The following is a 22,499-nucleotide window of genomic DNA, read 5'->3' as shown; positions in this document are numbered from 1 at the left end:
ATCACTCAGTACCCTACGGTGATTTTCAGGCCTTGGTTTAAGCTGACTTGGGGTGTGATATGGGTGTGTTCTTACAAATTTAAAATGGCAACCTTTGTACTGACAACATTATATTATATTGCAGATACAGCCTGAAGGAAGCCTGTAAATCTTAATTTTATCAATTGTATGTGCTTTTAAAATTTTCTAATTTCCACTTCCTGAAATGAACATTTCAATGGGAGTTAATGATTCCTAGCGCTCAATGCCTAATGCATTTAGTGGGTGTCTCGAAGAGATCTTGTCCTCTGAAAATCCTGTACCGTTATTAAAATAAGGATTCCTTAATTACGTAGTTCAACAATTTTATTTAATCGTTCCTATCTGCACATATATACCCACAGTTACGGTAAGCAGAGACCACTCAGAAATCTTCGACCCTAGGCTGCTGTACAGGAGGCAGCTGTAGCACTGGAAGCAACACCTGAGACGAAAAGGGGAAGGGAGGAATCGCTGGCTCGCGCGCATTTCTGTCATCCCAGGGTACCGACAAACATGGCAAAGGAAGGAGCGGAAAATGCACAGGAGACGCAAAATATGATAAAGAATGATAGAAAAGAGCATAGAAGCCGCATGTCTGCAGGGAACACTACAGAAATGAGAGCCGTGGTATTAACCGGATTCGGGGGTCTCAACAAACTCCGGGTAACTAAGAGACCGATGCCTGAACCGCAGGAAGGGGAGGTGAAAATCCATGTGAAAGCTTGGTAAATGTTCGTTATCATTATACAATCACAGAGCGTTGTTCTTGACAATTGGTATAAGCGTTTGACTGCATGGTAAAATTGCCTTTACAATTTGAATGCAATTTTTGAACTTTTCCTTCGCAATACCTGTAGCAACTTCTTGAATGTTCTACATTGAATATCAATGCAAATTCTTTTGTTAATCAATTCGATTAATATTTTATATATCAGTGGACGTAAACGGACATATATTACTGCTTGTTAAATCAGGCCGTTTTCTGTGTACTTCAATTTACACGCTTTTATTTTGACTTTTATTTTCACATGAACTCGGACTTACATATGTAACTAAAGGTGCTCAAGTGATTTCCCAGAAGTGTGCGGGTCATTCTTTACGACAGATTGTTCACTCCATAAATGTGGGCTACGATGTGGAGACTTTCCCTAAATAATTTTCAAATGCATTGATATTGTATTGCCTTTGCCCAGATTTCTTTTTTTTTTTTTTTCATTTAACCGAAGAGAGCCGCTCTGTCTAAATTGTCTGTCACAAGAATTGTGCTCAACGTTGAGCTGTCTGGGGAGAAATAAGGATATAATGCAGTTGAGTTTAACAGTACTTATATTTGTACATGTAATGGAAGCGTCAGGATCAGGTAAACTATAGAGTCGGGTAGGCTGAGGCAGAGCATCGTGACGCTCATAATCGTCTTTGGTAAGTATTATGGGATATAGGGAACATATTTTGTCTCCACCAGGGATTTGATCCTCAAAGATATTGATAAGGAAGGAAACTCATACATACAGGTATTCTATGTATGCATGTGGTGTGCATCTGTAATGTGTATTGTCACTATACTGTAATTGGCTGTAACCAGAATTCATCTCCCAGAGCGCTCAACCTGTAGCTTCAGAAGACTCTTTTTATTCACAGTTTCACAATGAAGACTTGGTTCAATAAAATAAATCTGACAGCTGACCAAATGGGATGTGCTGACTGATAGCTCTGCTGTTTAATTGACTTTGGATAATTTTAATGCCCTAATATACTGTAGTATTTTGAAGATGGGGGCCTGATGTACACACAAATGTTGCACAAATGTTTTCCTCATATTTGAAGTGAGAAACAGTACAGGCTGAAGATATAGCACTTCTCGGTTACTAGGAATGTACAGGAAGAGCTGTGTTAACTCTCAGAATTTTGTTCTGCCCTTCTGCTGTCATTTAAATGCCAGAAGAAATGGCATGCATAATTAGGCACAACACTAACTTCATTCATCACATGTTGTGCGATGTAAAATAATATGCCATTTTTCACCTCACCTGTCTACTATAAATAAAAAATAGATTATAATAAAATGAATTAATTAAAAAATAACTTTTCAACTATTGCAATTTATAATAATATTGTTTGAAAGCAATTGAACTTGAATTTAAACATGACTTCAATATAACACATTACACAATTGGTACTCTGACAGCTGTTCGAAAGCAAATGCAGTAAAATTATGTTTCTTTTTGTAGTGGTTTGAACTTTCTTGACTTGATGGTACGGCAAGGAAATATCGATAATCCACCCAAGACTCCGCTTGTGCCTGGATTTGAATGTTCTGGAATAGTGGAAGAAATGGGAAACAACACAAAAGGATTTGAGGTCAGTGAATCAAGGAAGTCTAAACATTGTAAAATGTATGTGAATTACTGGATCAATGAACAAATTTCTAATGTGGAAGTAGCACAGACATTTTGTTGTATGTATTTCCTTTCTTTCTTTATTCTTTGCACTTTCCTTATTTGTAGGTATTTATATGCTATATAATTGTTGTCAAAATTGTTCCATTTTTTATTTTAAAGCAATGATGACCTCTTGAACTGGTGTGTTATTAGTCTCTTAGTCAAATCAACTGTCTTTATTTCCAGTGAAGTAAGTAAGTAAGTAAATGCTAAAAAAATCTATATTTAATTTGCCTTTTTCCTATCAAAACTCACCTTCAAAACAGACAGTATTTTTTCTCTTCGTATAAAAAAAACTAGTCTACCTGCCCTGTATCTATGTAAGGGGAAAGGTATGTACTTGTAGAAAGTGCAGTGCTAGTAGGCTGATTCAGTAAAAATACGCGGAAGCTGCTTACTATTACTCTTACTGTTGTACAGACCTGAATGGTTTGCTTTGAAATGCAATCTATTCAGATCTGACCCCCCCCCCCCCCCCACACTTGTTGTAGAAATATAAAAATACTGGTAGGTATAACAGAACAGAATCCTCCCTAATCCAAGAAATATCAAACACCCATGTTGTTACAAAACAGCACATAGGATGTTGATGACACATGTTCCTTGACTGTCCTGCAAACACATTTTTAACAGCGTGAAGATGTATTAGCAGCCCCATGGAGTGCAAACATCAGAAATGACAAGATGTCAGGAAGGACATTATTAGATTCCCTTGATATGTGTGTCAGATGCTAATACTACAGCATGTGCCTTTACCCAACTGTGTATCCTTTTGGAATAATTGGGCAGCCCTTCTGAAAACTGCTTTTATTGCATGAGCAGAACAATTTGGTTAATTGTAAATTTGATGAAGAATAAAAGACTAAAACCAAATGTAAAAGTTATTATCAAGTCACAATATTATGAAACGAAATGGCAGTGCAGTTGTTGTTCTCTCACGTCATGCTGGCATGGCCCATTCATTTAGACTGAGGCAGATTTTGGTATGTGTGGCTGTATGCTACCCATACCAGTTCTGCTCCCTTGCCTTGCCTTGTAGTAGTCTTTGTCATTCATGTAGGCTTTGCAAAGACCATTGATGATAGTGATGCAAAGTGCAGCTGTAGATTACGCTGCAGGCTTAACAGTGGTGATCTAGCTATCTTAAACACATGGGCAGCATTGTTTGCATTAGTTGTTCCCAACCTGTATGGAACCTGGCAGAGTGTGAATATTAATGGGGTTGTCATGGGTTACCAGACAGTGGGAAGAAAATTAATGTGGATTTTTACCTAGCAAACATAGACTAGGCGTTAGAGGGATGTTTCAGGTTAAGAATTAGATAAACTGCAAGATTGAATTGCCATATCTCTCATACATGCTTCCTGCTGGAAACAACTGAATTGAAAAGGAGCCTAGCTTCAGGACACAATTCACTGGCTGCATTCATGTTATAAATAACTGAATAAATATTTTAAAATGTTTAAAAAGCCATCCACAAACGTAATTATAGCTGTGAACTATGATGTAATCCTTTGGAGGGAATAATACACTGTCATGTGTGACAGTGAGTGATGTTATCACAGGGATATGATTCAGGGATGCCAAAACATCTGTCTCTTATGGAAGGTAAAATATTTAATGATCATTATTGTGGTTACTGAAACTGGTAATATTGTGCAAGTTAGAATTAATCTTGCACTTAGATTACACTCAGATGTGCCCCTCTGGTTTGTCACCTTCAACACCAATCTTTCAAGAAAAATAAAAATAATGACAAGTGAAATAAGTGGCTTTATTATTGATTTATCTTTTAGTAGAGCAAACTGGTTTCACTTGCTAACTTGTTTATGTATGCTCTTATACTGCAAGGGCCAGTTCAGGCATGTTCAGCCTAACTTGGTCTTGTCCCTGATCACTGCTGTGTGTTCACACCCTCTCAGTCAAGAACATTAATTTCTTGCCTTGTTTTAGATAGGGGACCGGGTGATGGCCTTTGTGAATTACAATGCCTGGGCAGAGGTGGTATGCACGTCTATAGAATTCGTCTACAAGATCCCAGATGATATGACTTTCCCTGAGGCAGCTGCTTTCTCCTTGAACTTTGTGGCTGCCTACATAATGCTGTTTGAGCTTGCCAGTCTTCGGGAAGGGATGTCCGTGTTAGTGCACTCTGTAGGAGGTGCTGTGGTAAGTCAATCCTTCAATAACTGGTAGAAAACAATAGTTCTGTAGGTTAGCTGTTCACACAGAATATATTCATGATCACCAAAAGTCAGGTTGATGTTACTATAGATACCACTGTTGTCATTCTCCTTTTCTGTTGTTACTCACAATCAGGGAGGTAGCCTATGAATATCATCTAGTACAGCTAATACTGTTTTATGTAATGCTGTTACCTTGATTAAGTACAGAGATGTCCACATAATGGCTAGTGAATGCAAGCAAAAAAATTGAGTTTTTAAAAGATCCTTCCCTCTACAGCAGATCTGGCACTTAGTGTGTCAGGTGTGCACATTACCTTGTTAAAACCTAAGTACTGAAAGCAAAGACCTGGCCTACTTATGCTTCTTATAAAGATAATTGACTTTTAGAGAGAGTTAAGTCTGTAACTGGAATGTCTCTAGTATAGGACGTATTTAGCACTCATAGCAGGCAACTGGGGATATGAAGAAAGGGTGTGGATTTGTACAACATGGATAAATGTGACAAAAAGTTTACATTTTGATGAAGGATTGCATCTTATATGCATCAGTTATACATGTTTGAAGTAATATATTTGATTTTAAATTAAGATGATTTGCAGTATTTTATGCAGCATTTTTTTTAAATATCAGTAACACCCATGGCAGTTTGAGTATTCTATTTTAGTTCCCTGACTGGAGAGTAACATTGCCACACAGTGGTAGTTCTGAACATGGCTGGTTCTGAATAAGAGTGGTCTATCATGGCTGTTTCTCCTTAAACACACTGTCTCTCTCCTCAGTGACATGAGGTACATGCTGTGGTGGAGGCCTGGTCTTAATTTAGGAGAACTAGCAGTTTTAGTAAACTGTGAGGACTTTCCCCACAAAGTTAGGATTTGTCTTTTATGTACCTGTTGTGATCTATAGGTTGTTGTTGTAATGTTGATAGATGTACAGCTATTATTCCATTAATGCAATTACATTACGTACAAAAAAATTGTATTGTAAATAAGGTACATCAAAGTATATGACATACTTGATCTGTTGATTATTGCTACTCATATATGTTGCTGTGCATATCAGAAGAAATTCTAAAGTTATGCTACAATGACAGGGTTGTGTAGTGATTGAGAGTATGGAAAAGGGGATGTGAAAATGGGCATGTTTGAGTGGGAATGGAAACCATGTGGTCTACAAATTGCACAGACTGGCAGCAATGGTTATGTTTTTCAGGGACAAGCTGTCGCTCAGCTGTGCTCCACCATACCCAGTGTCATGGTTTTTGGAACAGCGTCTCCCTCCAAAAATGAAGCCATCAAAGACTCTGTGACTCACCTCTTCGACAGAAGTGCTGATTATGTGCAAGAAGTTAAAAAGTAAGACCTGCTGCTGTTTTACAGTGCGTTGTATCTACATTAAGGCATGGCAGTGCTGAGTATTACCTGCTACCTGCCAAAGTGAAAAAATGTAACGATTACTAATGTTATTATGTAACTAAGTGATGAGATGTGCTGTACGGGGGAGATCAGCTGGTGGATCAGTGAGGCAGTTCAGACATTCAGGGCTAGTAAAAGCCACCCTCTGCTTTGCTTTAATATGGATGTCTGCATCATTTTATGTCATTAGAATAAGACACATTCTTCCATATTCTTATGTAAATGAACTACTCCAACTTCGATAAACTCTTTTAACAAAACACATATATTTGCTGACCCATTAAGATAATAATGAAGATTGCAGATGGAAACAGCTTATATAAATGTATAGAAATAGGGGTAAGAAAAATCTGTGAAATAATATTATAGGGAGTAGCTGTAATAACAAGTGTGAGGATGCATAATTTTAATCATTATGAACCTCATTTTAGGAATGTCTTCATATGTGTTTTTTACTACAGAGCTTTTACAAGACATGTACTATTTCAGTAACTCGGCTCAGCTCAGTTATTTTAAATCAGTGAAAAAGACATTTCAGACATTTCAAAAGGCAATCCAATGAATGTAGAAACTGTACAGTGAGAAGGAGCCCGGGGAGACACACGCCGGCAGCACACGTTGAGTCCAGTGTTCATCTGAAGATGCAGTCACTTGGCATTGCTTTCCTTGGCCTTGTGTGGCATTGATCTCCATGGCAACACAAAGCTCAGCCTGAGAGTAACCAGTAGAATATGGTTGAGGGGCCGGCTGGTTCTTGAAGTGGATACACCTTTAATAGGCAAGGCATAGTGTAATGGTTATTAAATTGCTTGGTCTATTCAGTCCAAATGACTGCTGTGTGATTTTGCTTTTCATTCTTAAAAGGATTTCAGTCACCTCCCCTGCCCATGTGAAGTGTTGACAGAAATGTGTTATGTCATGGCAGATGCAAACCTTACAAGTTTGTTGAACTCAGCTCTTGAGGTGGAACATTGCTGCTGTGAGTCAATGGCCCTTTCCTTGAGGGAACAGTTATTTGTGAAGATAAGTGTGAAACATTCTGATAACAGAATGCTTTGGTACTCACACTGTAGGACCTGGAGTGGCAGAGCAGTACTTTGTGAAATGGCCAGATTATGGTATTATGGTCATCAGGAATTTGTACTCTGCGAGCCAGATGTTACTGCTGTGCCTTACGGTAGATGTTGAATGTACTGTATAATTTCTGGTACGGCAAGCTTGTCAGTGCTTAGGGTTTTTACATGGGATGATTCACATTCCTAGTACTTTTAGAGCTTGCTGAAAAATTGTACGTGTAGGAAAAGGACTTTATGGCATAGACTTGATAAAAGCAGGACTGTACAAGTTTTATTAATCTAACCCTTTTGTATAGTGCTGCTTTTATCAAGTCTATGGCAGTCACCCATAATCTCTGTTGCCTTGCATACCACCCAGGATCAAGAGAAAAGTCAAATTAAATGAGTATCAAGTTTTACAATAGGCATCACAAGACCATTGACCTGTTTTGTTCAATGGGCAGTCTCATTGTTACACAGAAAGAAAAGCTTTGGCTTTTCTTGTTCATACTAGATTCAGAATGTTGCTTTCACTTAAGTTGTTAGAAGCATATTGCTGCTGCTTCACAAAATGCCATACACATTAAAACACACTATACTTTTTTAGGGCACTTATACACTTTATTGATTATCAGTTGAAAATAAATATGTTAAACAAATTACTGGTGTGAGAGCTCCAATCATTATTCTGTTATTCTAATGTCGACAGTCGTCCCTCTTGCAAGACCCAGTTCAGCATCATTGACATGCCTGGTTATTTTAGTGTTTTTGCATTTGTTCATGTGGAGAAAACCTGCAATATGTTTAGCCATAAATTAATTATTAACATTGTCTTATCATTATTCTTTTCCCTTTCTGTGCACTGAAAATAGGCAAATATATACCCAACTAGATTCATATATTTGCAGGTGTGAGCAAATTTTTATATATATATTTTGCTCACACCTGCAAATATATGAATCTAGTTGGGTGGCAAATTTTTAGATGTGTTGTTCAGAAATGGTAAACCTGAGATATGGTACCTCTTGGTGCTTACTGGTTCACAATAATCATAATTTTACTCATGGTTTGAAATTCCATGTGTCCAAGTGTTCATTCCATGGTATAATATTTAAAATTTCTCTCTGATAATCCTCTCTGATCATTTCTGCAAATTATTTAATTGATAAGTGAACATGGTGCTTGTATAAAATGTGAATTCCAATTAAAACAAGCATAATAAATGATGATTTTCTTATTGCAAACCTACTAACTAGCAACTCATTCCTGAACTGTTGAACAGCACAGCATTCAGATTTGGGAACACAGGATTTGAGAAGGTCAGATGTGTCAAAGTTTGGAATGTGACTGTCCCCAGTAAAGAACACTAGCTTACACTATACAGACAGTCCTTGTCTATTAGAGGGATCATTAAACTATAGCCTATGCCAGCTTAACCCTGATTCACAGGTGGTAGCTTACAGCTATATTTATTTTTGATTGTCACCAATTTTGGCAAAGCCTTATCCTGTGTTAATATATTCAGCCTAAGCCTTGAGTATGTTAACAGCAGGATCTTGTTCTGGTGTCAAGTGGTTAGGAAACTGGCATGCTCACCATTGTTGGACAGTGGCTGATCTCAGTAAGGGCATTGGTTTTTCTGATGAATAGATTTTGTTATTTTTAGAAGAGCACAGTGGACCAGATTCACTGTTTGTGAGTAGGAACATTTTTTGTGGGTATAACAGGTATAACATTCATCAAAATGTTTGTAGAAATGATAATATTTTGTCCTTGGGAAAAGTGTGCCTAATATACAGAATCCTAATAGAGGTGGATGCAAGATATATTTTTCATAGTGTGAAGAGTGGAGTGTCTGGAACATTGGGAAACCAGTGGTCGAAATGAGCATGAATTTGAAAGGACTCCAATATATAAATTGATTTTTATCTTATATAATAATGAAATTTGTATTTCACAAATTTAATTGTTAGACTTTTCATCTAGCAGTTGATGTTTTCTACATACAACTACTTATACATTAAAAAATGCAGGCCATTTACTTATGCTATTTACAGATACCATGGATGGGAATCTAACAATCCAATCATTATATGAACAAGGGAAAGCACAAAATAGGGTGTTTCTGCATGTTTCATGAATCTGATGTGACTTTTCCCAAGAACAAAATATGATCATTTCTGTGAACATTTTACATAAGGCATGTGTGATTATATTCTGTCAATGCTCATTCTGTAAAACCAGTTACAAATAAAAACTTGTGATTTAAATTATGATTATTGAAGGTCAAGGCCTAGTGCTGAAAATGTACAGAAATGAAGAGTCAGGGTTATTTGCTGACTCTGTGGATTTTGCAGGATCTCCCCAGAAGGAGTAGACATCGTCCTTGACTGTTTGTGTGGAGAGAACACCGGGAAAGGGTTGGGACTGCTGAAGCCCTTGGGAACCTACATTCTTTACGGTGTGTATGACAGGATGCTCCATATTACTCCGTGCATGGTTACTCACCACACATGCACAAAAACGCTGGCACACAAAATCAAAACCTCACCTAGCGCAAAGAATTCTTTCAGCAATTACCTGAATTAATGCCACCTAAGACTACAAAACCACACTCATTCCTTTATCTAACAGTTTTTGTCAGTCTAGGGGATGAATGAATGTCATGTACATTTATATAGCGATTATGATAGGCATATATGATTATATGATACATTTTATTGTGTTGAAATGTGATAAAGTGTATTCTGCTCATTAATTTAATGGAAGTCCATGGACTCAATTGTTGGTAATTATAAATAACTTTGCTAATAAAAACCATATGAAATGGTTTTGTTCTGTACAATGAGATGGGTCTGCACAGGGTGAGGTAGGTTATGTGGTCATTTAGCCAGTCTTAGGTAACCTTTTATGAAACCATTCCATTCTGTTATGTGTGTGTTGGTTTGTTTTAGTTTGGATAGATTTGTTACTGCGATATGTTTTGAATACATTTTATGTATGGTTATCTTTCTGCATTTGTTACCAACATATGGGTTATTCTTGTTGTGTATGATCATGATCTCTGTCACTGATCACTACGTATTTTGTTGAAAGTTGGTGCCTAAACAATGAAAATTGATGTTTGACAAGAAAAAGCGTGTATTATTGGATGAACGTGTTTTTTTTTTCTAATGGGATTCATGCAGCCTCTTGAACCTATTTGAAAAATGATCTAGTCATTACAGAAAAGACTGAACAAACAGTTAAGTCAAAACCATGTTTAAATAGTCTGTCCAAATGTATTCTGTTCCTTTCAGCTTTCAGTTACATTATAATGTTTTAATTGAAAAAAGCATTTTCAGCCTTCAGCCATCTAGTTGCATTAGGCAGAAATAGGAGGCAGCATCGACACTCATACTGCTCTCACAGTTGCAATGGCAATTGAAAAATGAATCACATAATTATATTAATCAAAAATTTCAGGCTCAGATTGGCTGTGGCAGGCAGATAACCATTGGTGCCAACAATTTTCTGTTACTATTCACAGTCACAAAACACTTGTTTGATTGCCTGTACTCTTGTTGCTTACAGGTTCATCCAACATGGTGACAGGGGAAACAAAAAGTTTCTTCAGTTTAGCAAAATCTGTAAGTATTTTTGGAGCTTCTTTCTGAGCAATCCTGTTTGGTTGATCTCGAAGGATCTTATGTGTATGACATTCCTTTCAAATGAGGAAATATTGAAACATGTGCAAAAAAATTCTTATTTTGCAATGAACTCTCTGACGACCATTCTACCATTGAGGTTTTTTGGTCATATTCTAACAGTCATATTGTAACACATAATGGTATAACTATCTGTAACTGTATATGTCTATATTTATATTTTACTACCAGTGGTGGCAAATGGATAAAGTGAACCCCATTAAGCTCTACGAAGAGAATAAAGTCATTGCAGGCTTCTCGCTCCTGAATCTTCTTTTCAAACAAGGCCGTGGAAGCCTGGTGAAAACCGTGGTGCAGAAACTATTTTCCCTCTACAACCAAAAGAAGATAAAACCCCGTGTAGACTCATTATGGGCTCTGGAAGAGGTAAGGGCTCTACTTAGAGGCAGTGGTAGGAGAAAAAGGCTCTGCTGGACTGCAGGAACATCACTAGTATGTTTCCATCGCTGCCTGTTTGGCTGCTTTAATGCAAGACACATTAAACATGTAGCCATCACAGCTTTTGGTATTTATGATTTTATCACAGTGTAGAAGATCATATTGTTGTTTCAAAGGGATCACTGCAACACTTATATGTGGAAAATGCTCGTGCACTCTGGACAGGTTATTCCAAAGGGCTCTGTTAGCCCCACAGATGGTAAAGGTTTTTTTTTTTACATCCTCTGAGATTTTATTGTTGTTATTTTTGAGGCTGCTACAGAGTCAACATATTGAGTTATGCCACAAAATACAAGTAGTCGCTGCGGCGCTGTTTTTTTTTTTCAGAGCTTTGTGTTCAGATTACTCTTTTGACCCTTTATCCTTCCATAATACTATCAACCTCTTGTGAACTCCACTAAATCTCAACATTGTAATAACAGTGATTCATAGTTCAAGAACAGGTGAGATGTGAAAGGATCACAGAGGTAATCATTGTGGTGTTGGCTGAAGTCTGAAAAAAATTCAGCAATGTACACAGACTTCATGCATGTTGTATGGGTTTTAAAGGAAATTCTTGTCTTCCAAACTTTTGCTTCATTTGTTAAGTAGTGTGGTACAAAGTCCAGCTTATAGAAAGCAACAACAGTCCTATTTCCCTTATTTCTGCATCATTAGGCACAAGGACATTGTGTTTTCCTGCATACCATTTAACTCCTTGCATCAACTTCTGTAAAGACATGTATTATTGTAGCTCTTGGTGTTTACCTGAACAGTTTTCTGTGGTTGTTTGACTGGCCGAAACACATAATTCATAGCTGAACTCATACTGACCTGAATGAATATTTACAAATGCCATCACCAGTGAAGAGGCTCTGTTTGGTGCTTTGAAACAGGCCCTTGTTACATGGTGTCCAATCTCAATAAGAGAGATTTGCACTGGCATCTGGCAGCAGGGTGCCATAGAGTAGACCCAGGCTTTGGTTTCTGGGCTTTTCAAAAGATACACTTATTTCTTTCAGAAAGGCAAATCTAATGGCATGCAGTTCAGGTTCTCAAGCTGTTATCACATGACTCATATGGCTGCAGGAAACATAGCATTAAGGTGGGGACAGATTTTTGCAAGCTGCAAAAAGTGTTGCTTCTCTTGTCACTATACTGGCCGAGTCCATTTTTAGGGGCAACATAAGACCAATGGCTCTCCGGTCTTGTTCACAGTAATTATGGTTTCAGCAGTTTTATTATTTGCCATGTAAAGGTTAGTTGGTAACTATAAATGATCTTAACAGCCATGAATTTATTTTGGATTGAGCAATTGACATAGACGCCTGATAAAAGCTGAAGAGAATTCAAGACCATACCTCCCATTTACTCAAAGGCATCATATCTGAAACCTTTTCAGGCTTAAGAGTTGGACATAAACATAGCCATGTTTCATTGATACTGTGTATATTCTCACATGAGAGTGCCATCAATTTCTACAAATGCAAAGCATTTCTAAACATCTGTTAAGAGCTGATACAATCTCTTTGCTCAAAATTCTCCATCTTCTGATGACCAGATGGTAATGCTTTGGCAGCGTCATCTACGCCTTACTTTAATGATATGCAAATCTGGAATATGGCTGGTTTATGTGTTGCTGCCTTTAGTCACAAATGCTGTAGCAACCAGGAAAATGCAGAGTACATATTTATATAAACATCATTCACAAACCAGAAACTGGTACACTCACGATTGGTTTTATTACATGAGTGATGGTGTCTTCAAGTGACTAGAGAGCTATCCACAGAAATTTGCTTGTTTGACAGGCTTCTGTGTGTCTGTGTGTCCCACTGTGGCTGGTATTAAGGCTGGCCTTAGTCATTGACTACAAGATGAACGTCTGGTTGTTGGCTTACAAGACGTGGTTGGAACTTCTCAGTCATGTCTGTAAGTGCTTGACACATAACATAGGTGATCATAAAAGATATAAAATTTTGATTTTTCTAGCCTCTGATATATTGGGATGCAGGGAATAAAGTTTTAAGGCATTTGGTTATTTAAATAAAGTGTTACCACAGGATGTTACTGAACAGTAAATACCACAGGCAGAACATCTTGTTTTGGTTATGTAATAAAGCTATTACTTTTGTCATGTCTTGAGTAACTTAATGCTGTTGAGGAGCAGCTGTATATTGCATGTCACTCATTCTGAATTTTGAATAAGAATGCAAATAGGTAAATAAGGTTTGGGACATTGCAAAAAACCGTGTTATAATATCACCTGAGCGAGTCACCTGTGCAGGGGACATGCCGTCTCCAGCTTGACACTGTGGGAGGTTATCACTCATCTCAGTAAAGCAGTAAGGTTCAGTTTATGGTCAAATATGATATTGAAAATATAAGGGATACATATTTCAAAACGTCAGTATAAAATGTAATTCCATATATAATGAATGATGATATAATGAAATGTCTAAGTGGCATATCAAACAGACCCCTCATACAAGCGTAAGATAAAAACTGATCTCAATATGAAGTATTTACAGAGGTATACGATTTTCTGTTTTGACAGGGCTTTCCTTTGAAGAGTGAATTAATTGTACACCCAGATAATACTTGCCAGCAGAAGTGAAGCCTGATGAGTTAATTCTGTTGAAGATGTCTTGAACTGATTAAACAATTCTTAAAATATTTAGATCAATGCCATATATAATTCAATGAAAGTGTCACTGAGCTGTGTTGATGAACTTTATAATGATAAGCTTCTTGCTTTTAAATTACAGACAATGCTCAAAGAGAGAATAAAAGAAACAAAAGAAAATAGATTCTATCTGTGTTTCTGTTGAGTTGCAGATATACAGAAATGCCTGCTCTGTTTAGACTGTTTTTTATTTTTATTTTTTCTGGGGACCACATAATCAGTATCTTGGGACCACCCTGATGTCTGATATGACAAGTAGTGCTGTCAGATACCTACTGTCTGCTCTTTCTTACCCCAGGCCAGTCTGCAGATGTGAGAAAGCCATCCCTGATTTATGAACTCCAAGAGTCCTTCATTAAGGGCAACTACTCAGCGTTGAAGTGCCATTCTCTTACCAGCAACACAAACTTCAGGGATGTTGAAACTGATGAGCTATTGGAGTTTTTCCTTTACTCCTCTTTGTATACTGCCAGGAAGACACAGACTTTGTTGGCATTCAGGGTTATTTTAAATACATACGTTTAGTTCCAGTGCTTTTTGTAAATAAAATAAAATACATTTGACCATTTGTGACATGTGACTTTGAGGAATAAATGATACCCACTATATTTGGTCTAACTAGGAGTTATGAGAACAAAACTGAATTATAATAACATAACAGTATAAAACATGACCTAATTTTGGCCATACAAAGAAAAATATAACTTCATTAGAAGTTTGAGCAACAAGAAAATCAGTGAAAAGATCAAATACAATGCTAAAATGGTGTTCACAGAATGCAAAGCCACTTCTCTGTGCTTCATATCATATTCATGTTTGGTTAGATACTCCTTTTTGTATGCACATTTGTTAAGCACTGGCTTTTTGAAACTAGTCACCATGTCACTTAAGAAAAAAAATGAATGAATGATCCATGTATATCCGGTCTTTTAAATAAATTTTATAGTGCACAGTCCTTGAGCTGCCTGAAGGCTTGACATGTCCCCTGTTGACTCTCAGCTTTTTGGAATTCCTTTTTTGCCAGACATAATTGTAGGGCTGATGATTAGTTTTGGACAAAATTCTACAGTTCATACATAGCAATATCTAGGTTTCATTTTATACGCAGGGCTGTAGTCTTAGAATTGTAAACGAAAAGTTAGTTTAAGATATCATTTTGGACTTTAATAGTGTTATTAATGTCCAAAATATCTTTAGGTTAGCTTAGGCGTACTATTTATATGAACATAGAGTCAGATTTGCTCTCTGAATAATAGTTTTGTTCCTTTTTAAGGGAGTGACAGGGAATTTTCCACTTGTTTCTTCACATTAAGGCTTAATGCTTAGCTTAATGATTAACTAACTGTTTATTGCAGCAGTCAGATAATTAGCTGAGTTTTTCACCTTTTTAACAGCAAACCTTAAATCACAGTTTAGATCTTAATTACCAGTGCTTATGGCCAATGAACTAACTTCAGCTCAGTATCAGTTTCAGTATTGATCTCTACATTTTAAATCAGGCCTCTTTTCAGGTATTACTGCTAGTTTTTGGAAGTAGTGATTCAGGACCCTCACATTCTCTCTCAGCTCTGGTTTTGCACTGTAAAAGTTTGCATAAATAACAAAAACTTAAGACAAATGTAGAAAGTGGAGAAATCCATTTTGACTACTATTGCAATGGTCCACATGAGGACAGTAACAATTTAAGGCAAGATTTTACAAACAAATGACGAGTCCTGTTGGGCTGAATAGTCTCTTCTTATCATTACATTTCTCATGTTTTATCCTTTTTTGAGAGAACTCCAAACAGACATCGCACCTTAAATGATTGCAGCAATGTTAAGTAAAATAACTTTTCTGAGAGCTGTTCAAGGAGGCATTTGGTTGGTCTAAAGTAGGTTTAGTACATGCATATTGAAAAAGTGATAAAAGTAAGACACCCCAGCCCCTCTGCGTCTTGATTGTGCATGTCTGCTTGGGTTTCACTATCCCCCAGCCTTTCCTGTGTTGTCTACTCTACAGAATGAAGTGATGACCAGGAAAATTCTTGTAAAAAACAATGTGTTCATTAATATGTTTTACTCCTGATGTATTTCAGTTGTACTCATAAATAATGAACAGTTTTTCTTTTCATGGGGGATTGAATAAGTAGTTTGGCTGTTGTGTTAATTATCCTGTGAACAGTTTTTAATGAGGCCATTCAGATAACAGCTTTTGTTTTTGGCCCAGTGCAGTCACCCGTTTTTCTTTTATGGTGATAATTGTTCCTCTGTAACAACAGTGACGTGAATTAGATTAGTGTTCATCATGGTGGGTCACCCTATTTTTATTTACCTTTTCTTAATTACATAATCTGTTCAGACATCCTTGTCTTTTCATTTCTGAGATCCTGCCAGTATAATGTTATGTGCAGGAGTTGCCTTGGCCACACAGCAGAAAGCCTTGGATTGTCATTAGCCAAAATGTGGGAAATATTTATAATTCCTCTGCATTTTCTTGACATTTAGACACTGTTAGAATAGGTGCAAAATAAAACTATTTTCTTTTGGTTATTCATTTTTCATTTTTCCCCAAAGAAGCACAACTCTTTACTAGACTACATACCATGAATAATTATAGAGCTGGGATTTGTATTGGAATTGTATTGGCAGGAATTGGAATTAATCATTGTCACAGAGAAAAATGTAGTAAAACAGAAGAATGAGCACAAATAAGGCTCAGATATAATCAGCAGAGCTGTTTTTCAGTGCATGTGGAACAGAGATTACAGGTTGTAAAGAGGGACTACATGCTGAAGAGCTGCTGTGAGGGGGACAATTCCTGAGCAGAATCATGAGGTCTACTTAGAAGTTTCCAGGGGCTCTACACAGATCATGAGGGAGATCTTAAAATCTAATCCCCGTGGAAGACTCAGTGCAATCCCTTGCCCTCCAGCCCCAGTGGCATTTACATACCATCTTTCTCAAAGTTACTGGCATGTAGATAATTCATCTACAAAAGAGATAAAAGCATCCAGTGGACAAATCCTGTTTGTGGCCCCTCATCATATTGATCACCACTAGGTGGAGCAGTGGTTATGTGACTGACCTCTGCATTTGTCAGTGTGTGAACAATATAAATTAGTGGCAGAAGTATGCCCTATATTGAATACCACTCTAGTTTTTCATGTAGTTTTGTGACTTGGGTTTTATCAAAGCTGAACAGTTTTTTTCATAAATATTGTTATTCATGTCTTGCATTTTATTAAATATCTGTAAATAGTTTTCAAAAAGAATGACCATTATTCTCAGTATTATTCTCTAAAAGAATGGTGGTTATTGTCAATCTTCATTTAAAGTGTAAACTTTCTCCTTTTTATCTTTTTTAAATACAATCTGTGTTTTATATATAGACAATGTGCACTGTGTTTTGAGTGATATACATGTGATAAAACAGCATGACACTGTAATATTTCATTACCAACACAACTGTCATACAATCAGTCAGCTGTAATCTGATCTTGCATCATAAACAAATGTTTTGCTTGTTAAAATGTTGTTGCTTCTACCGTTTAAATTAACCCTTTCCTAAAACTGAGCTGGTAATTGCTGGCAGCTGTTCGACGTGTCATTGATAGAATGCAGTTTTATATTCTGCTCTGGAACTAAAATAATTTTGAAGGTAGTTTAGGATGTTTCTTGACTGTCCTGTACATGGTCACTCCATCCTCATACCTCTAACTTATTAATCACTGTTCTCCAGCCCACTGGCTCCTCAGCCTCATAGTTCCATCTGCTTTAGCACAGTTATACTGGCCCCACCACTTTCAACTTGTGTTTAATCATTGTGTATTTTAAGTAAGATGGATATGTCAAATTTCTCTGGTCTAAAAAGTGATATAATTTGCTCCTTGGCATGTCTTGGGAAGCAGGCTTTGGTTCAGCTGTATCTCAGCTGTTTTTTTTTCCCCATTTCAGCATTTCTTTGAATTTTATCTAACTGACACACGTTTTACTTTGTTGTACTTTTTGGTTTGTTCACTAGAAGCTGGATGAGTTTGTTAACCTGTAACATGCCAGTTTCTCTCGCTTTCCTTCAAATTGCAAAGTCTATTTGATGAGTGCAAATTGTCAACTGTCTTAACATTGAGCAAAGGATGGGAATACTTAACCCTCAGGCCATGTATTTGGTAAAGTGCTGCTTTAAATATTTAATGCTGTAGTCCTGCAGCATGTGCCGTTTACTCTCCTAACTGTCCAAAAATGTATTGTTCGTTTTTTTTGGATTTGGACATTTTTGTGCCGTCTTCTTACTTGAAATTTGTACCTCTTTTTGAGCTTAATTCCTGTACACATGGTTGGTATATTTTTGTACTTAAGCAAGTGTTAATTGGGGAGATATCACTTTGGAGTCTATTAAAGGAGTGTATAATGTAGTGCATGAACTGCAACTGACCCTCATTAGCTGTCTGCCCAATCACAGGCCAGTATTGAATCACCTTGTTTTGGTGTTTGGATAATTCAGAGCTGCCAGTATATTTTTTTTTACATTTGCATTTGAATTTATTAATTTGGCAGATGCTCTTTTGCTGAATTTTAAAAAGCGCATTCAGTAGGGTTTGACAGATAGCCATGTAAATACTGAATCATTTGTGCCATAATTGTGATGTAGTGCTTTTGTTGGGGGACATTGCCATAAGGGAATAAGGGCCACAAACACACTACTTTCTGATGAGGTCCTTGATTGTCTCCTTGTCCTGTTTCTTTATATCTGATGGACGAGGCCAGGTCAGGGTAGAATAACAATGTTTGTTATGAGTTCTATTTCCTAATAACACTTAAAAAATATAATCTGAATACTCCTGGAAGACACACTTAAAGAAGCTTTTGTTTGAATTCTGTGAGAATTTGTGCTATGCATTTGATAGCCTCATATTTTAATTTGTCTTTGTCAGCCATCCCTACATAAGGATTGATTAACTGCATTTTAATTGCAGATATTAGTCTGTGCCAAAAATCAAAGGAAACATTAACTGAGGAATAACAATGGAACACAATCAGGGTAGAATATAATTGTTAAGGTAGTATTTACATGCAGACTGCGGTGTCATCATATTGATAAAAACTGTCACTCTGTGTCTCTCAAAACGATAAATTTACAATCCTCCACTTGCACCAGGTTTCCCTCCTTACTGCAATTGATTGAATGCTGCTGCACCACCATGCAGTCCTCTGTGTTCATCCACCTGTAGAAAGCTTTGCAGTATTGTTTTCCTCTGCTGTCTCATTGTTTATGTGAGTGGCCCAAATGAAATAAGTATGTTTCACATTTCATGCATGAACTCTAATGGTCAGTTGTGATGTTGAAAGACTGGAATATCCACAAGGTGTTGTGGACAGGGATATAGACTGGATTTATCATTAATAGAAGGAACATCCTAAATGTACTATTAAACATGGATAGGACTTGTGTACATTTGTTAGCAGCCACCTGGCTGAAGCTCAATTTAGTATTTATGAATGCCTGTTGCTCTGCAAGGCCCATTGGGTGGCCTTTTTGATCATATGGCATATCTTGGTTGTGTTTGTTTGACTGTAGGGCATATTTGACCACCTTTTTTGCACATCTGTTGTAGTGTGTACATTTGAAATTGCTCAGTCATAAGGCAGGCCTCTTGGGAAGTGTTGCAGTAAATCTCCTTATTGTCCTGCAGGCAGTGTGAGCTGCCAGTCAGAGCTCAGTGTCAGAGCAGGATATTTTTTTTTTAGCTGAATTTAACATTTATGAGTCTGATAAAGGAAATGTGTTCAGCTTTAATTGACTCTGAATGCACAGTGGAATGTTTCCAATTAGGTTTTTGCCACTACTGCCACCTGTAGCTCAAACCAATGTACTTTATTCATTATTTTTAGAGCTCTATTCATACCAATGTTAAACCCGCCCGTTAAATACTTTCACTACTTAGAGGAGTAAATGAAAGATTTCTGTCATTGAAACAGACACTGTGATGATGTAGCTAGTATTGAAATGCGACACCTTAGGGTCTGATATTTAACAGTTTGTATTATGTCCAGAAAGTAAAATAGCAATCGATGTGCAAATTTTGAGTGATCTTTTTTTCTGCAATACAGCAATTCAATATCCATTTTGTTGGCAAGTGCCACCATTTTTTCCCTTTACATGTGCAGCTGAAGGAGTGGAAGTGTGAGTTAAGAATACCAAATAAGAAATTAAGAAAGAATTGGTTACATCCTGTGTTCTGATGCATGTCAGTGGTTCTGTCGTAGTCATACTGAGCTGGTGTTACTGTTGTGACTGTGAGAGACGGTGGATTACAGAGGACCTGAAGTGTTGTGAATTTTTAACAGGTAAAAGAAGCCATGCAGAGAATTCATGAGAGAGGCAACATAGGAAAACTCATCCTGGATATGGAGAAATCCCCAACACCTTTGGTAGGTGAATCAGAATCCTCTGTGTTTTCAGCTGAAACAAAGCTCTTTATTTCAGTTTGTCAGCTGACAATGATTGAATTCTGTGTAAGTGCAGCAGCTGTGACATCAGGAAATCTGCCTCTGACATGACACCGCAGTGAAGGTGTCATGCAAATCAGCTCATTGTGCAATGCCTAGAATGCCTTTTTTGCTGCTGAGTTTGAATTGACATTTCATTTTTGCCCCTCATCTCCCCTGTGTCCCCCCTGTGGGCCCTGTCTCATGGGGAAGAGGCCACAGGTGTTGGGGTCTGGCAGTAGCAGATGACACAGATATCCTGTCCCCTCAGTTGCCACCAAGTAGATATCCAGGTACTTTATATTTTCTTGCTGGTGGGATCCCACAAAGGGCAGATTCAGTATGGCACAACTTGTGTATGTATAACTGAAGAACCTAGAAATGCCTGGAAGTGGTTTAATTACTAGAAAATGTAAGTGTGGCTGTGAAGATTAGAACATGATATTTTCACAAGAAAATATAAATGACTACATAAGCTGGCTGTGATAGTCATCATGATTGAACTGTTTTCTGATCATAGAGTGCTAAACATGTTACAAGATCTGAAAGCATGCTTCTGCCATAATTTCTCACGATTTCTGTCTTGTATTACAGTGCAGTATCAAGAAAACCTAACATAATTGGACAGCAATGAATATGTTACATAAAAATGGTATGCTCAGAAAGGATTGCAAATTCTCTTTTAAAAGAAGAGACTAACTAAATTGGTGATAATGTGGTGAAGACAGTGATGTGGCATTTCAGGAGGCAAAGTGGAGCATAACAGTGTCTGATGATTATAAACAAAAAAAAATCTCTCAGCGTCACTTAAGTGGTTTCCATGGTGAATCCTCAGAGGGAATCCAAGTTCAAATGTGCATACACAGAAACAAAAATATGGAAATGGAAAAATGGAAAATATATCTGCCGTACATTGGCTTTGGCAACACTTGTGTTTGTACTGTTGCAACAGAAAAATTTTTAGAGAGAAGCTGGATTTTTTTTTTGTTTCCCTCTGATGAGTACTCTTCATTCTGACCTTTTGAAAGAAGAGCCAATCTGTTTTTTTCTTTCCTCTATGGCTGCATACCTTTGTTTAAACTGATTTTATATTCTACTGCATTCTGGAGAATCTGTTAGGTATCATGGCATTGTCAGTAGTAGTAATGTAGTGATAATCTTGTTTTCCCATTCACACAATTTTAAATGGGGTCAGTAACAGCACTTGGAATGCACTTGTTGGCATGTTGATGTCCGTGGTCTGAGAGGTACCAGAGTCAGACTGATGCCTTTACCTTCCAGATGGCAAATGACAGCACAGAGACCAGTGAGGCGGGTGATGATGATGATGATGATGATGATGAGGAGGAACATGAGGATAACAATGACAACAAGGAGCGTATTCCCTTCATTCAGTAATGACCACAACTGCAGTAAGCCTGGCTGTGACTCCCTCAGGACTTGTCGCGCAGAAACCTGTGCATTGTGAACAAATGCTGTAGTGCTGTGTGTTAGTGTGACTGCATATGTGTATTACTAGTACTGTACCTGTCTGCTTGTCAGTAGTTAAAAAAACAGTTTAAGAAAATATGACTTTGCAATATTGTTAAACACTGAAGTGTGACTCTTCATGCTGTATTATCAAGATTTCGTGTCAATGAAAAAAGCTGCTGTGATTCAATGCTGTGCACTGGGAAACGTCTGCACAGTAGTGATGGGCATTTTGACTCTTTTTATTGAACTGAATCATTTTGTTCAGTATGAAGATTCATTCACTGAGTCACAGATTCTTTCAGTAAGGCATCCCCTCGAGACAAAGTGCTCACACTGAGAAATGCAAAATGTAATTATTTTATGTTTAATATTTATCTTCTTATTGTATTAAAAATTCATTCAGAAAGTAAATTTATCTGTATTATACATTGCACACCAAGGCCCACATGCACATCTCCCAAGGTTTGAATAACGATTAACGAAATGATTCAATCATTTCTACCAGTTTGTTCAATTCTTTTAGTATATCTCGTTCACTGAATCTCACTCATTTCACTCAGTGCACTTCCTTCTCTGCCATAGGGTGGTGACTTGATGATATTCTGTTGTTTGAATTAAGATACCTTGAATCTACATG

At 37.3% G+C, this 22,499-nt stretch overlaps 1 protein-coding gene across 1 annotated transcript; it reads left to right on the top strand.

The window, feature by feature from the left end:
* The first annotated feature begins 531 nt into the window (after window positions 1–531).
* LOC118782460 (synaptic vesicle membrane protein VAT-1 homolog-like) lies at window positions 532–21,788 on the top strand. Its single transcript, XM_036535830.1, has 9 exons — window positions 532–746; window positions 2,250–2,379; window positions 4,413–4,628; window positions 5,858–6,000; window positions 9,473–9,576; window positions 10,689–10,744; window positions 10,994–11,188; window positions 20,249–20,332; window positions 21,671–21,788. Exons 1-9 carry the CDS (start codon window positions 535–537, stop codon window positions 21,785–21,787), a joined length of 1,257 nt encoding a protein of 418 aa, XP_036391723.1. The 5' UTR covers window positions 532–534; the 3' UTR covers window position 21,788.
* The last annotated feature ends 711 nt before the right edge of the window (window positions 21,789–22,499 follow it).

This window comes from Megalops cyprinoides, chromosome 8 (genome assembly GCF_013368585.1).
Source record: "Megalops cyprinoides isolate fMegCyp1 chromosome 8, fMegCyp1.pri, whole genome shotgun sequence".
Lineage (NCBI taxonomy): Eukaryota > Metazoa > Chordata > Actinopteri > Elopiformes > Megalopidae > Megalops > Megalops cyprinoides.
Note: the sequence above shows the minus strand (reverse complement) of the source record. Positions and strands in the feature narration are given on the sequence as shown.

What these genes read in the sequence shown, in the direction of transcription:
- LOC118782460 (XM_036535830.1), top strand. Translation starts at nt 535, where the DNA reads ATGGCAAAGGAAGGAGCGGAAAATGCACAGGAGACGCAAAATATGATA. An exon ending in AAAATCCATGTGAAAGCTTG is followed by an intron (nt 747 to 2,249) that starts GTAAATGTTCGT and finishes TTCTTTTTGTAG; the next exon opens with TGGTTTGAACTTTCTTGACT. An exon ending in CATTATGGGCTCTGGAAGAG is followed by an intron (nt 11,189 to 20,248) that starts GTAAGGGCTCTA and finishes AATTTTTAACAG; the next exon opens with GTAAAAGAAGCCATGCAGAG.